The 22,455-nt window shown below is 43.3% G+C and overlaps 1 protein-coding gene across 3 annotated transcripts in view; it reads left to right on the top strand.

Moving 5' to 3' along the window:
* Positions 1-22,455, top strand: part of LOC134211174 (eukaryotic translation initiation factor 5B-like) — a 492,524-nt gene that overhangs the window by 127,889 nt on the left and 342,180 nt on the right. For 2 of the 3 annotated variants that reach the window (XM_062687844.1, XM_062687843.1), the window contains 3 exons: positions 5,298-5,736; positions 5,798-8,154; positions 8,218-8,350. In XM_062687844.1, coding sequence (XP_062543828.1) covers positions 5,298-5,736; positions 5,798-8,154; positions 8,218-8,350 — 2,929 coding nt within the window. Of the gene's footprint in view, positions 1-3,383; positions 3,989-5,297; positions 5,737-5,797; positions 8,155-8,217; positions 8,351-22,455 lie in introns of those variants that run through there. The other variant, XM_062687845.1, reaches the window with a different exon arrangement.

Raw genomic sequence — 22,455 nt, 5'->3', positions numbered from 1 at the left:
TGTTCTTCATCAAAATCACATAATTTAGCAGCTGTTATTACACGCTTAACGTAAGTTGTATCTGCCTCCTCCAAATGCTGTGTTAATGAGCGAAGCTTTTGACGTTGCATCAGAATATAGCTACGTGATCCAAAATAATTCTCCAAGCGTTTGATAGCATTCGAGTACGGACTAGTTACAGGATCGGGCATTCCGTTTATATTAACAGTAGCACTGAACACATCCAGAAGTTTCGGGCCAGCCTTAATTCTAAAAATATTCATTTTTATATGTTCGTCAGCAACACCAATAAGTTCCATCGAGGCTTCTAAAAGATCCTTCCACTGCTCAAAACATTTCTTATCAATTTCTTCATCTCCAATAGCAGATTTACATTCCGATACATTCAATGATGCAACGGATAAGTTGTTCATTGAGGTTTGTAAAGTTGACTCATTCATTCTTAACTGGTTCTCTCGCAAAGTAGAATGTCTGAACTGTAGGTCATCCTCATCAGATTGAAACGGTGAATTTTCAAAAACGAGTTTTCTGTAGACTCAACTTGTTTTAACTTTTTGATAAAATGTATTGCGTTTCTTTTCAGACTTCAAGGCTTTCTCCAAAAGTCGCACCTTTTGTTTCAGGGATTTGGCTTTTTTACTAGAAAGAAAAGAACCAAATCATAGCCTTTATCAACGTTGGTTTTATTGAATATTAATTTCAATTTTCGAGGCCCATAATATTTTTTTTTACTTATTTTTCAAATTGTAGATATCACTAATGTTACAGTGATAAAAAAATGTAATTAATTTAATTTTTTAATCATATAATATGGTTTGTGTTCTTTGTGGATTTTTATTTAAATATTGAAATACACTAAATCAGCCAAGGTTCTCATTTTTATTTTGACCCATATGGAACAAACTTTCATTAGTTTCAATTTTCGCAAAAACCTAAAATATCCTGCCACACGATGCACAATGCACAATGCACAAGACTCATTAATCTACACAGAGATTTCCTTTCCAAAAATATAATCCGTTCGGAGACTCACGAACCCACACGGAAGCTTTCTATTATATCCGGTTTTGAAGTCCACTCAGAGACTATAATTCCCACACAGAGGATTAGTAATTAATTCCTACTAAAGTCCGCTCAGAGACTCACTAACCCATACGGAAGCTTTCTATTATATCCGGTTTTGAAGTCCACTCAGAGATTATGATTCCCACACAGAGGATTAGTAATTAATTTATACTAAAGTCCGCTCAGAGACTCACTAACCCACACAGAGGCTTTCTATTATATCCGGTTTTGAAGTCCACTCAGAGACTATAATTCCCACACAGAGGATTAGTAATTAATTCCTACTAAAGTCCGCTCAGAGACTCACTAACCCACACAGAGGCTTTCTATTATATCCGGTTTTGAAGTCCACTCAGAGACTATGATTCCCACACAGAGGATTCGTAATTAAGTCATGCCAAAGTCCGCTCAGAGACTCGCTAACCCACACAGAGGTTACTTTTCCAAAAAATAAATCCACTCAGAGACTTACAAACCCACACAGAGGCTTTCTATTATATCTGGTTTTGAAGTCCACTCAGAGACTATGATTCCCACACAGAGAATTAGTAATTAATTCATGCCAAAGTCCGCTCAGAGACTCACTAATCCACACAGAGGTTACCTTTCCAAAAATTAAATCCACTCAGAGAGAATTCACACAAAGGCTTTCTATTATATCTGGTTTTGAAGTCCATGAAGGGACTATGATTCCTACACAAAGGATTAGAAATTAATTCATGCTGAAGTCCGCTCTGGGACTCACAATCCTACATAGAGGTTTCCTTCCTGAAATAAGAGGCTTACAAACTCACTCAGAGACTTTCTATGACATATAACTAGTTTTGAAGTCCACTCAGAGACTAGTGAACCTACACTAAGGATTGCTATTCAATACACGAGAGTCCACTCAAAGATCAACTAACCCTCACATAAGACAACTTAAAAAATAATAATGAAAATTCACCTAACAAATCACTGATTCACATACAGTATAACTTTCTATGGCATATTTATTTTATTTAATTAAATCATAGCTTTTCGCAATTCTCCGCAATATTATAGGGGAACTGTACTGTAATCATTTCATTCAGAAACATATAAACTATAACAAGTTGAGAATACATTGAACAATTCACTCATACACAACACAACTTTTAAACAGTATGTTTTATGTCACACTCGTATCGAATATTTTAGCTAGAACAAATATGTTGTGCTTATCATATGTAAACCACAGGCGAAAAATCAGAATATAGTATTTGAATAATTTTGCACCAAAATATACACAATCATTATGAAACCAATAATTTTGATTTGGAATATATTCTTTTCATTGAATTGCTTTGTCGTTTAGATATAAACTGTGTCAATTGTGTTTTATCGCCACATATCATGTCATAAGTTGAATACCGTTTAGATTTTTTTTCACGAAACGCTAATCATTGAATTAACTGGAACTTGAATAATGTAAATAGCAACAAGTATAAAGCAATTACAATTAGAAAACAGAAGGGACAAAATTTTTCATTTCCGCATACAAGAGAAAATTTTCCATGGTAACGCCAAACAAATTTTATAAATTTTCGAAAATTGAAATTTTTCAAATCATAAACGACGTACCACTCTTTCTAGGTACATATTTTTAATATTTTCAGAACTAAAATGTATGTTACTCACTTTTTGGGAGCACTTGCGCCAATGTGGTGACCGCTGTCTTCCATGACGTGGCAATTGGGCGGACTTGGTGGGACTAACTGGACGACTCAGACTGACGATCCGGATTTTCACACAGAATGAATGCTTGAACGAGTTTGATGAACTAGCGAACTGGACGGACTGGATGGAATGGACGGGCTGGACGGACTGGACGGAATAGACGGACTGGAAGAACTTGGTGTGACGGATCCGGACTTCGAACACCAGAACACCAGAGCTTGATGGACAGACGACCTTGACGGACTAACGACTTTGGCGAACTAACGACTTTGATGGACAGGCCAGACAGACTTGTTGGACTTCCTTAGTGATCGAAGAACACTTCTTTGTTTTACGTTCGTCCTCTACAAACTCTCTCTCAAAACTGATTTATTCAATTTCTTTCCTGACCCGACTCCTAAGATAATATTGAACTCGTAATTGAACATTAAGTGATTGCTACGTTTTTTTTTAATGCTAATCTTATTCTCTACACTTAGTATAGGTGTAGGACCTTTAAAAATGTTCGTCTAGAATTTTTTTCAATCCCGCCTTCCATCGTAAACAGAACACGCACACAACCACAAATCCAAAACATCAGCTGTCATCTCCATGCGAGGTTACTGTCAAAATTGCGTTTCTTTTGAGTCTGCGGTATTCTCTTTTGGCTGATTTGCTGCTGGTGCAAACACATTTTTTCGGGCTCTTCAATCGGTGTTAGTTCGTGTGGTTTTTGCATTAAATATCCTCCTGGATAGTCGGGTTGCTTACGTGTGAGGTGTGATATTCTTTGCAAGCCATTTTCCTAGTAATTCCGTCTGGTAAGTTCCGTCGCCGGTGGTCGTCGTCGTCGTCTCGGTCGCGTTTCGTCGCGGAGTGCTGTGCGGTGTGGAAAAGTGATTGCGTTGCGTTTCTGTCTGCGCTCTTCTCCGGCTCGTTGAAAGAGAGGAGGAAGAAATCCCCACAGCAGCATCAGCATCCTTGAAGCTGTGTGCTGCTGCTGCCAGCGATATTTGCGAAGTGAACTTGAATTTTTTGTTGTGTCCTCGAAGGAACCGGCCTGCGCTGCCCCTGCCAGTCAGTCTCTTCAAGCTGAGGCCCCTCGGAAGTAATCGTCGTCGTTGTGCGCATTGTTGGTGCCGGAGGTGTTTCCTGCTTCCGAGTTCGAAACCGTGCAATAAGCGATGGGTAAGGCGAAGAAAGGCAAGAAGGATTCCGCCGCCGTGGCCGCCGCTGGTGAGGATAAGTGAGTATTTTTAGTGGGTGGGAGATTTTGCTAATGTCAGGTGTATTCAGGTTTAGTTTTGTTTTGTAAAGAGGTTATGCCAAACGTTTCTGATTTACGTTTTATAAATGATTGAATAATATGTAGAAGATACATTGTTTCGAAACACAAGTTAACCCAATCTGTACCTCAGATAAATGGATCAGAAACATCGACGACAAAGTACATGATGAAAAGGAGCTCATGAGCCACCGACCTCGAATTTGTATTAGTGGTTAAGAAATTAAGGTAGCCGACAATAAAGGCTCACTGGAATTTGTACGAAAATGTCGAAAGAATTATGCATGCTGTAGTCAGAATGTTTCAATATCCAGTTGAAATGTATTGCAAGTTAGCAAAGTAGATGGATATTTTATTGGTGCAAGGAATGTTCTGTGCGGAATGGAGAGGATTTAATGTTTTTCCATGTCGCTAAAATTGAGACTCACTTTTTTGCCCTGGACTGGAAGTCTCTCTAATAATGAAAAAAGAAGAATTAGACAGGCAATGCTCTCGTTATAAAAATTGCAAAAAGAATAATTTCACATGCATTGCGAATTTTTATAGCAATATCAGCAAGCAAACGAAATGCTGATATTCGCAGACCAAACTGATGGAAAATCATTCAAATTGTTCAATCAAAGTTAATTGCCTATTTCCGGGGATTAAACCACCCGACTTGGACATTAATATACAATGTTGTGAAAACTCATATGTGAATATGTACGTTATGTGGAAGATATTGATTTGGAAAATGTATTGGAGGTAACCACTTTCCCTTCGATTCAAATTGTAAAAAAGTACCATCGTATTGTAATTGTAATTGTAATTTTTATTGGGTACGACAACTTTTTAGTTTACACTGTACATTAAGTCAAGGAAGTCTATATAATACATTGGAGCTAATTGTAAGCCATTTTGAATAAACTAAGATTGTAGAGAAAAAGGTGAATGAGTACCTCAATCCACATCAACAGAAATATAAGTACCGGGTAAATGTCAAGATTTCCAAGACTTCTTTAAAATGTTTGGTATGAAAACAAATTCCATCTTCTCAGTGCGCGTGCAAGAGACAGATGATTTAACGTCAGGAATCGCAGAAATCCTTATTGGGGACCACATCCCGTGACACGTTTTTCGAATTGTAAACAAGCCTTAAAGGCTCCCGGCCCAATCAAGATGTGTCAATGAATCGAATAATAGCTATTTTTTCTATTTCATGTTAACCTGTTATTTAGAAACAAAACTGTATTATTCAGTTTATTAACATTTTCTTATAACCATATTTCAGTTCCGACGTCGAGGTGAAGCAAACCGAACTAACCGAGACGGAAGTGGAGAACAACAGCAAGAACGAAAGCAAGAAGAAGAAGGAGAAAAAGTCTAAGAAGATCGAAAGTGATGGCGAAGCGGATGATGACCTGGATGAGGTTACCGAAGCTGTCGAAAAGCTAAAAGTCAGTGGAAAGCAGGAAAAAAAGAAGGCTTCCAAAAAATCATCCGCTAAAGATGATGACGATGAAGATGACGGCGGTGAAGATGAAGAGGACACTAAAAAGTCCAAAAGTAAGAAGAAGAATAAGGTTGCTGCTGGAGGACCGGTGGGATTTTCTCTCCTGATGGCCGATGATGATGGCGATGAGGAAGTGCAGGAAACTCTTCGTGACGATGATGATGATGATGACGATGCTTCCAAAAAGGGAAAGAATAAAAATGGGAAGAAACAACAGGTAAGGCTGGAACCGTCCATAATCATTGGTTCAAGTTATTCAAAAGGTTTCTGCTTTTCAGACTAAAGATGTGGATGAAGAGCCTTTACAAAAGGGCGGCAAGAAGGGAAAGAAGGGCAAAAAGAAGAAGGGCGGTGACAGCGATGATGAAGACATTGAAAAAATGCTTGCCGAACTGCAAATGGAATACTCCGGCGTGAAGCCTCCCCCCAGTGATGAACCTGCAGTCCAGGAACCGAAGGAAGTTGAAAAGAAGAAGGACAAAAAGGACAAGAAAAAGAAGGAGGAGACTCCTCCGGCAGACGAGGCTGATCAGAGTGAGGAGAAGGCCGATGGGGAGGTTCACATTAAAACGGCTGCCGAGAAGCGAAAGGACAAGAAAGAGCGCCAGAAAAAGGAGGCTCAGGCAGCCAGACAGCAGGAAAAGGAAGCCGAGGCTTCCAAACCAGAACCGGCGAAAGAATCGAAAGAATCCACTCCTGCACCAGAAAAGGATGATTCTGGTGCTCCGGCTACTGGTGAAAGTAAGAAGAAGAAAAAGAAAGCGAAGAAAGAGGAAGGTGCAGAGGTGGCAGCCGATGAGAAACCGGCGGAAGCGCCTGTGAAACCAGCTGATGGCGCAAAAGCTGGAGAGGCTGCAAAAGAGGGTGATAAGAAGAAAAAAGGACCCAATAAGGCTGCCATAGCTTTGATGCAAGAACGCTTGAAGGCGATTCGCGAAGAGGAAGAACGTATGAAGCGCGAAGAAGAGGAAAAGCAGCGCATAGCAGAAGAGGCAGAACGTTACCATCAAGAACAACTTCGCTTAGAGCAGGAGAAGAAAGAACGTAAAAAGCAGAAGGAAAAGGAGCGTAAGGAACGTCTGAAGGCCGAAGGTAAGCTTCTTACCGCCAAGCAAAAGCAGGATCGAATGAGGGCGCAGGCTATGTTGGAAGCATTGAAGGCTCAAGGAATAGAAATTCCGGAAGTTGGTGTGGAGAAGAAGGTCCGTCCTGGCACACGACTCCGTCCAAAGAAAAGGGATGACGCTAACAAAGAAGAAGAGGAAGAAAGTAAGGAATCTAGTCCAACCGAAGAGGAACTGAAGGCCGAAGCACTGAAAGCCGAGGAAACTAAAGATGAAGTAAAGGATTCGTGGGACGCTTCTGACAGCGAGGAAGAAGAAGAAAAAGAGCCAGAAAAACCGGCTGTGAAGGAAACATCAAAATCTGCGTCAGCTTCCAAACAACTAAAAAAAGAAGAGTCGGTTGAAGATGATGACGATAGCGAGTCGGAAGATGATGATGATTCTGAGGATGAATCAGACAGCGAGAGTGACTCGGAAGAGGACGCACGCCCAGAGGCAGAGAAGATGCGTCAACGAGCGATGGAGCGTATAGCCAAGAGAACGCAGGATGCCGAGAAGAAGAAATCGTTGGATGTCCTCCGCGCGGCCGTTGTTTGTGTCCTGGGACACGTAGATACTGGTAAAACTAAAATTTTGGACAAACTTCGTCGTACAAACGTACAGGATGGCGAAGCCGGCGGAATTACCCAGCAGATCGGTGCCACCAACGTCCCAATCGAGAACATTAAAGAGCAAACTAAATTCGTTAAAGGCTACAACGAGACCACTTTTAAGCTGCCAGGCTTACTGATCATAGACACACCCGGTCACGAGTCCTTCAGTAATCTGCGGAACCGTGGATCTTCTCTTTGCGATATTGCAATTCTTGTTGTAGATATTATGCATGGTCTTGAGCCGCAAACCATTGAATCAATCAATCTCCTGAAATCTAAGCGAACGCCATTTGTAGTAGCACTCAATAAGATTGATCGTCTGTACGACTGGAACACTATGAACCGCAAGGACGTTCGGGATATTCTCAAGGCTCAAGCTTCCAATACTCAGTTGGAGTTCCAGCAACGCACAAAGGACGTCATTGTTCAATTCGCCGAGCAAGGTCTCAACGCTGCCCTGTATTATGAGAACCCAGACCCTAAAAGCTACATTTCGTTAGTTCCTACCAGTGCCATCACCGGTGAAGGCATGGGAAATCTCCTTTTCCTGATCGTGCAATCATGTCAGAAGCAGTTGGCCAAACGTTTAATGTTCAGCGAAGATCTGCAAGCAACAGTGCTCGAAGTTAAAGCAATCCCTGGTCTTGGCACGACTATCGATGCCATTCTGATCAACGGTAAGCTCCGTGAAGGGGAAACCATGATTCTGGCTGGTACGGAGGGACCGATTGTAACTCAGATTAAGGCCCTGTTGATGCCACAGCCCATGAAGGAGCTTCGGGTGAAGAACGCCTACATAGAGCACAGGGAGGTGGTGGCGGCCCAAGGTGTGAAGATTGCCGCCAAAGAACTTGAGAAAGCTATTGCTGGTCTGAATCTGCAGATAGCACAAAAAGCGGATGAGGTGGAGATATTCAAGTGAGTGATACTTTGCACTGATCACGGATAGTTATTTTAAACCTATGTCTATGTCCATTTTAGGGATATTGTGGCACGAGATTTGAAATCGGTGCTGAGCAGTATTAAGCTTAGCGAACGTGGCGTGTATGTCCAAGCGTCAACGCTCGGTTCACTGGAGGCGTTGTTGGAGTTCTTGAGGACTTCTAAAATTCCGGTGAGTGCATATTATACTAGTTTGGTTTTGAAATTCAGAGTTTTATGTCGGTAATGATAAATTCGGGTAGTTTGATTCGCTTTGACAAGCAATTCATATGTAATACGGTTTGCAAAATAAGGTTCTTTCATTTAATTCAGTAGGCACTAATGGCTTTACTATAGTTTAGAAAAATAGTGTTTATCGAAATTAGAAATTAAATTTGTTTAAACGTTGAAGAAAATCGCGTTGGCACATCGACAAATTATTAAACAAACCAAAGGAACATGAGCTGGTATGCATTGTACGGCTTCAGAAATACTCAAACGATTGCTGCCCAAGATAAGCGCTAGATAGTTATCAAACAAAAAACAAAAATCCAGAAAAAAACATACTAAATTTAAAAGCATTAAGTTGTCACATCATGATGTGATGCGTTGATTGCTGAGATAGCATCTGCTATTTGGGTACTGCGGATAAATATGGGCAGTTATGTCGCTCGGACACCAGAATAAGAGAAACGGCAAATATTAGTGGTCGTTGTTTTAAAATTAAACGATATCTCGTTTCACATAAGAATTATTTATTATTATTTACTTAGAATAAGGCCGGGGTGGCCTGTGCAGTAGGGTGTCCCAAAAAAACACTATGTTTGAAACGTCATGGTGCTCAAGCCTTATATGAAAGAAAATCGCATCTGGAGCTTTTCTGTAGAACAAAATTCCAAAAAATAGTTTAGAGGCTCCGACATAGCGATTTTTGAAAAAGCTGTTTTTTGTACTTATTGTCATATATTGGCTATATTCGGCTATATTTTAATCACTTTTTTAATCGTTAAATAATTTTTCTATCTAGAGAGTAGGAGGTTGAGGATTCGAGTCCCTCCAAGACACGTGGATTCTTTTTCGCAAATTTCATATCAATTTGTCCATTTTGAAACATGTGCTGTGCATATGCACAGCCAAGATATTTAACAAAAAAATGGTTTTCGTACGGCGGAGTTGCCGAATAATATGCAATTAATTAACGATATTTTAGTTTCAAAATACGTTTTCATCAAAAGTGGTCACTTGAAATATACTGCTGCTAACCGCAAGTCGAGCACATCTTTTTATTGGGGGCTTCATATACAGATGTGCTCGACTTGCGGTTAGCGGCAGTATAGTCAGCAATTCAAATTTATAAAGATGTTTTTTTTAGGGAGACTCTCAACCCGAGGCTGGCTTACTTACTTGATACTTGATGGGCTACAGCTCTTCGATGAACCTACGCCGAATGGAGTATCCTTCTCCACTGGACTCGATCCTGGGCCAATCGCTTCCAGTCGCCCAGAACATTGAGCGCCCTCAGGTCCTCTTCAACTGCAAAAAGCCATCGTGTACGCGGCCTTCCACGAAGCCTGCGACCTCTTCCGGGTTCTCTACTAAATATTATCTTCGCTTGTCGTTCTTCCGGCATACGAACAACGTGACCAGCCCACCGTAGTCTGCCGTGTTGTATAAGCTTAATAATATCCAGCCCTTTATACACCTGGTACAATTCGTGATTCATGCGACGCCGCCAGATACCGTTCTCCTGTTTACCGCCGAGTATTGTCCGCAGCACCTTACGCTCAAACACTCCGAGAGCTCTCCGATCAGCCTCCTTCAACGTCCATGTCTCATGGCCGTATAAAGCCACCGGAAGAATCAGAGTAGTATACAGCGCGAGTTTTGTTTTCGTTTGCAGACTACGGGACTTAAGCTGGTTACGAAGTACGTAATAAGCCCTATTTGCAGCTGCAATACGCCTTTTCACCTCGCGGGTAACATCATTATCGCACGTCACTAATGTTCCAAGATACACAAATTCTTCTACCACTTCAAATTTTTCACCATCCAGCACTATTTCGCTACCACCACCACTAATGAACCCACGTTGATTGGCAGCGACCATGTACTTCGTTTTGCTGGTATTGATCGTGAGTCCAATCCTCGCTGTCTCCCTCTTAAAAGGCGCAAAAGCCTCTTCCACGGCACGGCGATTGTTGAGTGAAGTTTGATATTTTGTGAAACAGGCAACACAGGTTATTAAATTAATGTACATACCTCCATACAGAGGCAAAAGGATTTAATTAGAATAGTTTAGAGCGGCGACGGAGACTGTGGCTCGTAGATTGAAGTGAAACTAGTTTGTAAGTTATTTCATATAAATAATAAGTTCAATAATAATTCATAATTGCATAATAAATTTCAGCTTTGGAGCTGTGTGAAATGGACACTGCTATCAAAACTGTTTCTTTCGAGCCAGAAAAAATCCGTCGCAACATTCTCCAAAGAAACTATCTCTGAAGTGGGGAAGACTCGCCATGGATGAGCTAAAACGAAAGCTTGCACTGCTTGAGGAGCAGAACAAAGCATGGCGGACGCAACAGGAAGAAATTGAGAAGAGAATCCGGCTGGATTACGAGTGCAAATTAAAACAATTGAATGAGGATTACGAGAGAGCGGCATCGGAAATCGATTTAAAATTTGGTGCACGTAGGGCAGCAATAATATCAAAATATTGCGGACAAAGGACCTGCGAAAAACCGGCGAACGAAGAAAAACAGCGAATTTCTTTCAGTGACAAAACAAAATCACTCCATGAATTCGATAGAAAATTTTGTTTTGGTGCCGCAGATTCCCTCCAAACTGCTACTCATCAAACACAAACGTACATATCGCAAAAGAAAATTGAAATTAAACCGGTAGGTCAAGCGCTGCAAAGCCGTAGAGATGCAGCAACGATAACCGTGCGCCGTCTAGACCATCGAACGAGCTCCGATGAGTACATCAGTTCGTACACCGCCGCACAGAATAAGGGCAACAAAGAATTCGTTTACGCAGGAGCTAAGAACGATTTGGCGTACGATTCAAATCAAAGCTGTTTATTTGGCGTATTGAAGGAAAGTGTGAAAGAAATTGTAGATCGTTTTGGAAGAACAAAAACTTTTGATCCAGGCGGGACGGATAAGGGAATAGATTTCAAGTGAAGTTTAGAAATGCGCAATAGACCCGTTTTGCTAGTTTCACGGGTGGGAGTGTTGAGTGAAGTTTGATATTTTGTGAAACTGGCAACACAGGTTATTAAATTAATGTACATACCTCCATACAGAGGCAAAAGGATTTAATTAGAATAGTTTAGAGCGGCGACGGAGACTGTGGCTCGTAGATTGAAGTGAAACTAGTTTGTAAGTTATTTCATATAAATAATAAGTTCAATAATAATTCATAATTGCATAATAAATTTCAGCTTTGGAGCTGTGTGAAATGGACACTGCTATCAAAACTGTTTCTTTCGAGCCAGAAAAAATCCGTCGCAACAGCGATCAATTCCGATAATATCGATATCGTCCGCAAATCCCAGGAGCATATGCGATTTTGTGATAATGGTACCGCTTCTTTGCACACCAGCTCTCCTTATCGCTCCCTCGAGCGCTATATTGAACAGTAGGTTCGAGAGTGCATCACCCTGCTTTAATCCATCTAAGGTAACAAATGACGTCGATATTTCATCCGCATTTGATCCGTCGTTGATCGGCCCTCACGAAAACCTGCTTGGTATTCGCCGACGAAGGACTCTTCAAGCGGTCTCAATCTGTTGAACAGAATACGGGACATAATTTTGTACGCCGAATTAAGGAGGGTTATTCCTCGGTAATTGGCGCACTCCAGTCTGTGCCCATTCTTAAAGAGAGGGCAAATGAGGCCGTCCAATCAGCTAGCAGGCATTTCCTCGTCTTCCCATATTTTCGACATAATATGGTGCAGAACTTCGTAAAGCTGCTCACTGCCATGTTTGAGAAGTTCAGCCGGGAGCTGGTCCTTCCCCGCAGCCTTATTGTTTTTCAGCTCTTTGACAGCTTTTTTAACCTCATCTAGTGTAGGTGACTCCACAGCTTGTCCATCGTCGCTAATATTTATTCTGTTCTCCGATGCACCGTCACTTCCTCCATTCAACAAAGTCTCGAAGTGTTGCTTCCACCTGGCAGCCACTTCAGTTTTATATGTCAGCAAATTCCCTTGTTGGTCGTTGCACATGACGGGAGATGGTTGCAAGTTTCACCATTTGGGTGTCTCCAGGTGTGCTTTCGGATGTTCTTTCGTGCAAAGTAGGTGCTACTGATGGCCATCCCTCTGGCAGCAGCAAAATTGACTAGCCGTAGGCCGTTGTCATTGGTAGCGGAGTGAAGGCTCTCCCTACCGATTATGGGACGGAAAAAGTCCTCTCTACCGACCTGAGCGTTAGCGTCTCCGATAACAATTTTCACGTCATGCTTTGGGCACTCTCCATAGGCTTTATCAAGACATTCATAAAACGTGTCCTTCACGTCGTCGGATTTATCGTTTGTCGGTGCGTAAACGTTGATTAGGCTGTAATTGAAGAATTTGTCCCGTATCCTCAACACACAGATTCGTTCGCTAATGGGTTTCCACCGCATCACTCGCTTCATCTGCTTGCCCATCACTACGAAACCAACTCCATGCTCTGCTTTTTCACCGCCGCTGTGATAGATGTTATACTTGAATACAGTATTGGTCGTGGGGTCCACGGCTCGGAATTCACGTTCTCCGGATCTAGGCCATCGGACTTCTTGAATAGCAGCCACGTTCACTCCAACCTTCTGCAGTTCACGAGCCAGAAGGCTCACTCGTCCAGGTTCATTTAGGGTCCTGACATTCCAGGTACCGAGTTTCCAATCATAGTCCTTATTTCGTTGCCGGGTCGGTTGCCAAAAATAACGTTCTCTTTTTCTTCTATCTCCATTTTTCGTGCTATTTGAGAGGCTTCAGTAAGCTACCTTACCGGGGTCGCGTTACCTACATCGCGATGATGGGGCTGCCACCTTAGGTATAGCTGACGCGATACAGCATTTCGTTAATCAGCCGCTGGGTACCAGGCAGACGCTGTTTGAGCCGCACCTCCTGGTGAACAGACGCTCGAGGCGTACCTTCTCACTCTAGCTGATGTCAGAAGGACAACAGTGCCCAGGCTGCACTACCAGCTAAGTACACAACCCTTAGCTGGCGGTCTTTTGTCATCGGACGACCCGTGGAAGCGTGAGATAGGGACTTGTGGGGACCAGAGCTCTGTTGGGCGCTCCTTCCTTGATGTCAACCCACCACCCGAGGCTGACTCGTCTCCTTATAAAGATGTATTGCCAGCGCCGAAATCAAGGATTAAGCTATAGGGTCGTTCAACAATGATGTCACAGGTTTTAGGAGGGGAGGGGGTCTAGGATTTTGTGACAGTTTATATACTAGGTATACAAAAAAGCGTGACAGAGGGGAAGGGAGGGTCTAGAAATCTAAAAAAGTAGTGGACGTCATATTTGAATCATCCCTATAGAAAAAGACAAATTTATCTATTCTTAAACCATTTAATAACTCAACTGACTATGGGTTGGTACAATGGTAGAGATATGCTTGATTTCCACATCAACATGTTATATGGATTAGTTTTAGTTTTTACTGCTATTCCAATTTCTCAAAGACTTCCGAAAACGGTTACAAGGGTTCAGTTAAATAAAGAAAAAAAAAACAAAAATATCATATCGAACAAGTTATTTAAAAATCATGGATTTTGATACCAACATTTTGTGAATCGGATTATTTCAAATTCTAGCTAATACATACAGGGTGTCTGCAAATTATCGGTACAACAAGACAGGTTTTTAAATTTTTTTTGGAATAAATTAAAGAACCAGCATGCATTGCATGTTAAAATAGGACTACATAAACCAAGCTGAATTTGTTCACATTAAAATGACCCCTGTATCCTGAGTTGTACGCCTTCGATCGTGTTGGAATCACGATGGCCGCACGTTTCTATACAGATACTTTTAACACATTTTTGACGATTGTGACATGATTTCAAAAGTCTCGATAATATGTTCGGTGTTTTGATGGCTGTTGATTTCAAGATAGACCATACCGAATGATAAATTCAATCCAAATCGGGTGAGTAGGAAGGCAATTCCTTTTTGTTCGGAAAACCGGAAAAAAAGCATTCACAAAGATTTTTTTTTATACATGAAATGACGCTCAGTGTTCTCAGAATATACATCTGTTACAGCCTGCTGAGTTGTTATGCCCATATAGCTACCGATTCGATCCATTATTGTCTGTTTTTGATTTGTAGAAGCAAACTATCAAAATCTGTGCGGATAATTTGCAGACACCCTGTTTAGCCGGAAGGGGGCCCCGGGGCCAACAGGTTGTGGGGGTTCGAAAATGTACAAAAAAGGTTGTCATACATGATATTCCACATAACCGGTCCAACGATCGATCCCTGTGGAACACCTGCTGACACTTCAATTGACTGCTGACCAGCGTTGGTGTCGACTAACAATATCCTATTCTCAAAATAGCTTTTCAGAATCCTGCACTGATAATCCGGAACTCTCAAACGATGCAGGGAATCAGAGGATTCAGAGGTACAGCTACTGCTCGTCCACTATTGCACCGGTTTGCGGTTGCCGGTTAGCATAGTCCTTCTGGGCATTGTTACGTCACATGCTTGTCTTAGGACATCGGATAACTCATCACCACTAGGGCATAGAGTCCGATTTTCTCACCGTAGTAATTCTTCCAGCAGTTCTGGGTCGTACTAAGAGGTACGTCATCCAAGATCAGATTTACTGACCCGTCTTGTTGTTTATTTTGGGGGTATAGCTGACCATAAAACGTATTTCCTGATGGTCATTAGCAATACACCCTTCGTGAACTCTACATTCGTGAACTCTACATGGGAGCCCCCCCTTTCCAAAGGAGGGCGGCGCCTCGTACCACCTTAAGAACCTTCCCCGGCCCCAAAAACCTCCGCATACAAGTTTTCACGCCGATCGGCTCAGTAGTTTCCGAGTCTATAAGGTTCAGACAGACAGAAATTCATTTTTATGTATATAAATATAAAAAATAAATAAAATATTTAAATATATATATGTAGAAGATAAAAAGTGATCAGCCGGCTTGGTCCTCCAACTTCGATTTTTAAATGTTTTCAATGTTAATTGACATTTTTTTTTTAAATTATAATTTCTATTTATTATGACGGGCTTTAGGAGGCCCTAGTTTTTTTCTTCCCAAGCAATGGAGGGGAAATCTGCTCAACAAACATCCTGGGTTGTCCAGGAAGTGCGGGGTTAGGGACTACCTCCAACAGCAAACGAGGGAGGCAGGACTACATCCCCGACCCGCTAAACCGTTTCCATTGCCGCCAAGCCCATAGTCCCTTCGGTACAACCAGAAAGTAATACTTCAAAGGGGGGCCAGTGCACAACGCACCCTCGAGGTTAGCTGCGTGTCCTTGCAGCATCGAACATCGTGACTCGTTTTTTTAAAAGAACACCATGGTATCGTGCCAGCGTGCCTGCCCTAGCCTTGACGAGGACCCATTTCCGTCCTCGGGCTCGGAACCCGCCCGGTTGACCGACGCCGCGAAAGCGACGATACCATGTTGTTCTTCGCGCGGCCACTTGTTCGATAAAAGGATCGAGTTCGACCACAGAGAATGACCACCGGTATGACCCATGAAGTCGACTCCGATCCCTTGGACATCCTCTTATTTGCGCCTGAACTAGCCATCCTTGAGTCCACGCGCCACTTTCTGTGTAACACCGAGACGATTTGGACGATAGCCGATAAAAAGGCGTTCCAGCCAACTTCATCTTTACACATCCTCCGAACTAGGTTGTCCGGGATAGTGTCCAGACCACATGTGGCAAGCATGTGGTCACGCATTGCGCGAAAACGTGGGTACACGAACAACAAGTGTTCCGCCGTTTCCTCTAAACCTGCGCACACCAAACACTCGGGCGAGGCCGAGCAAGCCAGCTGCGTTACCTGCACTGTGAATTTGCAGCACGCTTAAACGCCGGGCACTTCGAACATGGGGTGCTTGCTGTGCACAGCTTTGCTGGAATAGATCAAACAATTGGGAGGGTTCGTGCAGCATTGTGCCTTATGTCCCTCCAATCCGCAGCGTCGACAGAGCTTGCTTCTGTCAGGGCCTTTGCAGTCCCATTGCTTGTGCTCCGGTTCCAGGCACTTGAAGCAAACTTCGGGTTGCTCGTATATGCCCACAGGGCACACCGACCATCCCACCTTGACGCTCCCTAACTTGACTACCTTGGAGGCATCCGCTGCAGATAGCCGAACCAATGCTACCTGTGTCCCTGCCGGACCTTTCCGTAGCCGAACGGCTGCGGTGGGCGTCTCCACTTCACACTGTCGCCGCAGTGCCGTGACGAGCTCTTCGACTTCGGTGATCTCGTCCAGGTCTTTAACCCTTAGATTCACCTCCGTCGTGAGTGCCCTCACCTTGACCGTCTCGCCTAGGACTTCCTCCGCCAACTTCTTGTAGGCGGCGCCCTTTTGCGAGACGCCCCGCTTCAGCTCGAGGATCATCTCGCCCATCCGGGTACGTCTTATTCGACGTACGTCGGCGCCGAGTTCACCGAGCTTGACGTCACTCCTCATCGCCTTCAAGACGTCTGAGTACTTAGCCTCGTCCGTTTTGAGGACTAGGGCATCGCCCCTGGAGCGATTGGCGCCTACCCTAGACTTCTTCCCTGGTCTGGGGCGGCTGAGAGTTCTCAGCCTGCCGTAACCCCTTACCACCGTCTTTCCTGGGTGGACGGACGGACGGTACCTGGCCGGGGTTCAGCTTCCCAGCCCCACTACCCTTGTTCGGGGTAGTAACCCTCCGCGTTTTGGAGCGGCCCCCAGGGAGCTCATCGCCTGGAGACTGTCTCCCCCGTTTTTGTGTCTGCTCCTTTGGAGCAGTGACCCCCGACGTGCCCGCGAATACTTGAGCCTCAGTCTGGGTAGACTTTGGCACCACCGTCTTCGCTGGCACGCCCTCGGTCGATTCGACCTTGCCCGAGTTCGCGAATCCTTGGGCCTCAGTCTGGGTAGACATCGACTCCACGGATTTCACGGGTTTACACTTGGCCGTCCCGACCGCCCTCTCCAGCTTGGCGTCCAACATCGACTTTCGAAGTTTCAGCAAGCTCCTCTTGAGGTCCTTACTGATATTATGCTTCGATGACGCAAAGTCGATGATGGCGTCCAGCTGTTCCGTCGCCACCTCGAAGGCCGAAAGCCCATCGCGTTTGCGGTTCATCGCCTTCACAAGCCATCTATAACCTCTACCGGCGTAACCTGGTTGATGGTTAAGTGACCCACGCTGGCGCTGCGCACCGAGCTGCCGACTATTGCTTGTGGCCTCCTAGGCGGAGACCTTGCGAAGGGGTTGTCGCCTACACTACTACCACTAATTGAAGAATTGACTTGTTTTTCCATTTTGGTCCCACGAGTTGCTCGGGAAAAGAGGTCCACCACGCCAGAGCCCAGCATGACGCGGTAAGGGACAATTACTGTGGAGGGTGCCCAGGTAACCCACAGGCTCCTGTCAAGGCCTAGCTCATAATTTCACCCCCCTGGCCATGCATCCCCTCGACACGGGTCGCTTAACGCCTTGGGATTAGGGGTTAGGGACGATGGTCCCTTTGGTCGCACCCACTCACTCTAGCTGTTGTCAGAAGGACAACAGCACTACAGCTAAGTACAAAATCCTTAGCTGGCGGTCGATTGTCATCGGAAGACCCGTGGAAGCGTGAGATTGGAACTTGTGAGGACCAGAGCTGTGTCGGTCGCTCCTTCCCAGATGTCAACTCACCATTTCGCAGCCCGGCGCTAGTGTATTTTCAAATTTGATAATCTAACTACTATGTACACTAATATTTACATTGAGAATTTGATAACCTAGATTGAAACTAACGCCCTAATAGCGGCCTGATCCGAAGCTAAGCAATGGGCCCTAAACCGATCGTTACACTCACCAAAGCGCTCGTGGAGAGTTCTGATACCAGCCAGACGGTGGACCTCAGAAGTTTGTGTCCTGGGAGAGGTGTTGAGGATCATCTTCAGGAATTTGTTCTGCACTCTTTGGAGTTTGAGGTGATACATGGGGATCATGGGGAGGATGATTTACTTATAGACAGCAAGCTTATTCTTCAGTGACAATGACGACCGGTGGTTGATCAAAGGGTACAGTAGTTACAGCAAAACGTTACACTTCGTCACCGTCTTGTCAAACTATTGCCTGGAAATAAGCTTGCTGTTGAAGGTCAAGCAAAGGTAGTCGGCCTCATTGGCTCATTCCACTGTCGTGTCATTGAGGATGGTTTTGCAGTCATCAGCCGGAACAAGCCTGGGGAATTTCGAGTGGGGGAAGATGATGGTCTGGGTCTTCGCCGCGTTGATACAGATCTTCCAGCTGGTGAAATAACCTGTCAGGACATCCAGTCCTCTTTGGAGTTTTGTGCTCGTATGAATCGTCCCCTGTAGACGATAGAAGTGTCATCTGCGAACATTGACAAAGTGCCTTCTTGAGGTTCTGGCATGTCGCAGGTGAACAGGCTAAACAGCAGGGGCCCGAGGATACTACCTTGCGGGACGCCTGCGACGATGTCGTGCGTATTGGAACTCGCTCCGCTGATTGAGACCCGGAATGCCTAGCCGACAGATAGTTGCGGATGATTTTCACTAGGTAGCTGGAAATATTGTTGCGATGAAGTTTGTACACCAGACCATCATGCCATACATTATCGAATGCCTTCTCGACATCAAGTAAGGCCATGGCGGATGTGTGACATGCTTGTTCCGTCTGAGGTTACCAACGTCCAACGTCGGGTCAGTTGGTGTACGGTTGATCGACCACGTCGGAAACCAAACTGCTCATCGCGCAAGATGTTATGTTGTTCGGCAGACTCGAGTAGACGGTGGTAAATTGCTTTTTCAAATAGCTTGGATAACCCTGAGAGAAGACTGATGGGACGATAGCCTTTTGGAGTGGAAAGATCCTTCCCAGGCATCCTGATGGGAATGACTTTCGCAGACTTACAGGACGATGGGAAGTAGCTGAGTCGCATACACTGATTGAAGATCAGCAGAAGGTGCTCAAAGAATGGAGCACTCATGTGTTTGAGCTCGAGATTTAGGATGCTGTCGAAGCCTGGGGCCATCATGTTTTTTGAGGATTTGATATAGGCCGTCAGTTCGCCAGCTGAGATCTCTAACTCCTCCGAAAAGTCGTTTGGAGTCAGATGGATGTTATTCGCAAGCTCGCTAACGGCTGCTTCATGTGGACTGATGATGTTTTGTCCAAGATAATGTGAGCTGACGAAATGGCGACCTATTTCGGCTGCCTTCTCTGCAGGAGGTATCAAGCGATCATTAGAGTCATTGTTGCCTAGCGGGATCAATGGTGGAATGGGCTTGGATTTTAGAATTTTGGTCAACTTCCAGAACGGCTTAGCACATGATCTCTAGCGTTAGTGAACCAAGAGGCCCAATCCACTGCTCACTAGGGTTCCTATTATTGACCCCTTTTTGTGGTACCGGTACTACGGTACTATGAAATACCTGGGAATATACCGGCACTAGAGTATTTTTATTGATGTTGGATTTTTATCTGAATAATTTGCTTGTTTCACCTTTAATTTAGAATGACTTAGATGTACGTTCAGTACTGTATGGTATACTGTTTCTGCGAGCGGTAATGGCCGCTAATTTTCCTGCGGATTGCTCCACACATCATGTGCAATAGACCTCCACAAACGCCAATTTAGAAATTATCCCACAGACAAGTTAGTGTCCATTATAGCTCTCGGAAAATTAGATTGAAATTTTTTAGAATTGTCCAAACTTATTTTTCAAATGCAGATGTGTTTTAAGAGGATGTATTATTTTTTTTAGTAAATAGCATAACTTAGGAAATCAATTTCTAAAGGCCGTTTGTTTGAGAAACCGCATAGGTGACACTTTTGACCAAAATAATACTTCGAGATATTCTAAAACTTTGCTGACAAAAGCACAACAAATACTGGCACATATACTATATATCTGGAATAAGGGCGAATGTCGCAAGAGATGATTCTCTTCGTCGACTTCCCTACTTTTAAATAAAAGTGACAAGAAGCGGATTTCTTTTTGGTTTATCACTTCAGAACGATAGAAAACAATGCGAACTTGCATTCTGATGTGGTAAAGTGCAAAGAAATTCTCAGCTTGTCAATTTTATTCAAAAGAGGGGAAGTCGACGAAGATAATTCTCTCTTGCAACATTCGCCTTTTTACCAGATAGAGCTTGATATAAGCTATAGCATAGCATATGTGATTGTACAAATCGTGGGTGGCTATACAATCTCAATTGAGCAATCTATTGTATATTGTCGCAAATTGGTACTTGGGATTAGTAACTTTTCCTATACAGTAGTAGTTGTATACCTGGCCACGTCCTTACAACCACGGAAGGAAGGGAAGGAATGTTAGTTCAACATCTACTAGTGAAGATGCAGGGAACCCATACTACCTTCATTGATGTCTCGGGAAGGAAAATTTGTGTTAGTGGGTAAGGTGAATAATAGGGAGCTCTATTCGACAATATAGAGCGTTTGTCAATAACAGTAGGAGGACAAAGTAACCTGGATTTTACAAATGTTTCGCATTATATACAAAACACGCACACTTATTCACCGAACATTATAATCATTATAAGAACCAAAAACTCGGATTTTACGAATGCTCTAAATCCTACCTGAAACACGTCCGATCACGCACCAATTGTTTACTCACTCGGCCGCGCGAACTATCTGCTTACTGAGCAGAAACACGACAAAACAAACACTGACGGCCGCGCAATGCAGAACACAAAATTCCGGCAAATCGCGCGATTGTTCTGCCGTCCGAAACAAGATCCAACACGCACTGAACTAAATAACTTTATTACCGGCCGCGCAATGCAAAACACAAAATTTCGGCAAATCGCGTGATCGTTCTCATTGAGCTTGATATAAGCTTTAACGCATAAATAAGGAAAAAAACTAACGGGGTGAATTTTTTTTCAATCAGATCCCGTAAACGTATCTCATGTAAAACTTTATTCTTAGTCAACTGCTGCAGTGCCACTGAATTTATAGCACAAAGTTTTTTTGAGCAAATTGAAATACAACTGCTCAATTTTCCATTGAATTGCGGTACTCAATTCAGATTTTTTATGCATGTTTATGCAAAGTGAAGTTATAATTCGAAATCGAGATTTTGAAGAAATGTTTAGTCGCATTTCTCCATATTTATATTTTATTCCAATAGACCTGTGCGCCGCCGCCGCCGGTGGTTTTACTCACGCCGCCGCCGGCGATTTTGGTTCGGCGCGCCGGCGATCATAATTTTGCCACGCCGATGACTAATCGCAATAAAAAAATCAATTAACTTGAGTCAAGTCGAGTAAAATAAGAGACACTGAAGATGGCCTTACAGAGACGAAATACGTATTTGTAAGACAATACAACGTGGTGGAATTGAATGGAAAAGTACTAAACTCGTGTTATGATTGTTGTTGTTAGTTAGTTGTTAGTATGTTGTTGAGGTGGAACTCGTCAAAAATCAATTTCAAATCTACCTCAAAAGACAGTGTGGTGACAAACATTGGATAATGAATTGGGTGGTTGATTAGTTGTGAATTTGAATTAGGCTGTATCTAGTAGATTTAATCTACTAAGTAGAATAATACAAAAAATGTTGAAATGGTCTTTGGAATTCGTCTAAGCCAAAACCTCATTCAGTCGGGCACCTAAATCTGTAGGCAGTGTTGTCCTACACTCTGTGCAAAAAAATCTGCTCTATGATTTTACTCCATCCAAACGATTTTACAATCTTAACTAAGTAAGTGCAACTAATAGAAGGCTATTTGAATTTTCTAAATGTCCATCGTTGGTCCCCAGCATGCTTACTATCAAGGGCCGCACAGAAGTTTTGAGCTGTTGAAGCGGGCCGCAGTATATTTGCAACATTTGTTTTTCAGTTCATATTGCATATTACAGAATATTGTATATTTAAACAAAATATTGTTTTCCTGTGAATGCTTTTCAAATAAAATATGTACTCGTAAGTATATTCTACAGGCTTTATCGCGGTAGCTGAGAACACGAGAAATTGGTTTTTCGCTATAGCTTCGTTGACAGAAAACATTCTAAGCTGTTTTTATCAAATGATCAAATGACCGATTTTATGCTGGAGCTTTATTGTTCACTATAACTT

This window comes from Armigeres subalbatus, chromosome 2 (assembly GCF_024139115.2).
Source record: "Armigeres subalbatus isolate Guangzhou_Male chromosome 2, GZ_Asu_2, whole genome shotgun sequence".
NCBI lineage: Eukaryota > Metazoa > Arthropoda > Insecta > Diptera > Culicidae > Armigeres > Armigeres subalbatus.
This window is presented reverse-complemented; position numbering and strand designations above follow the sequence as displayed.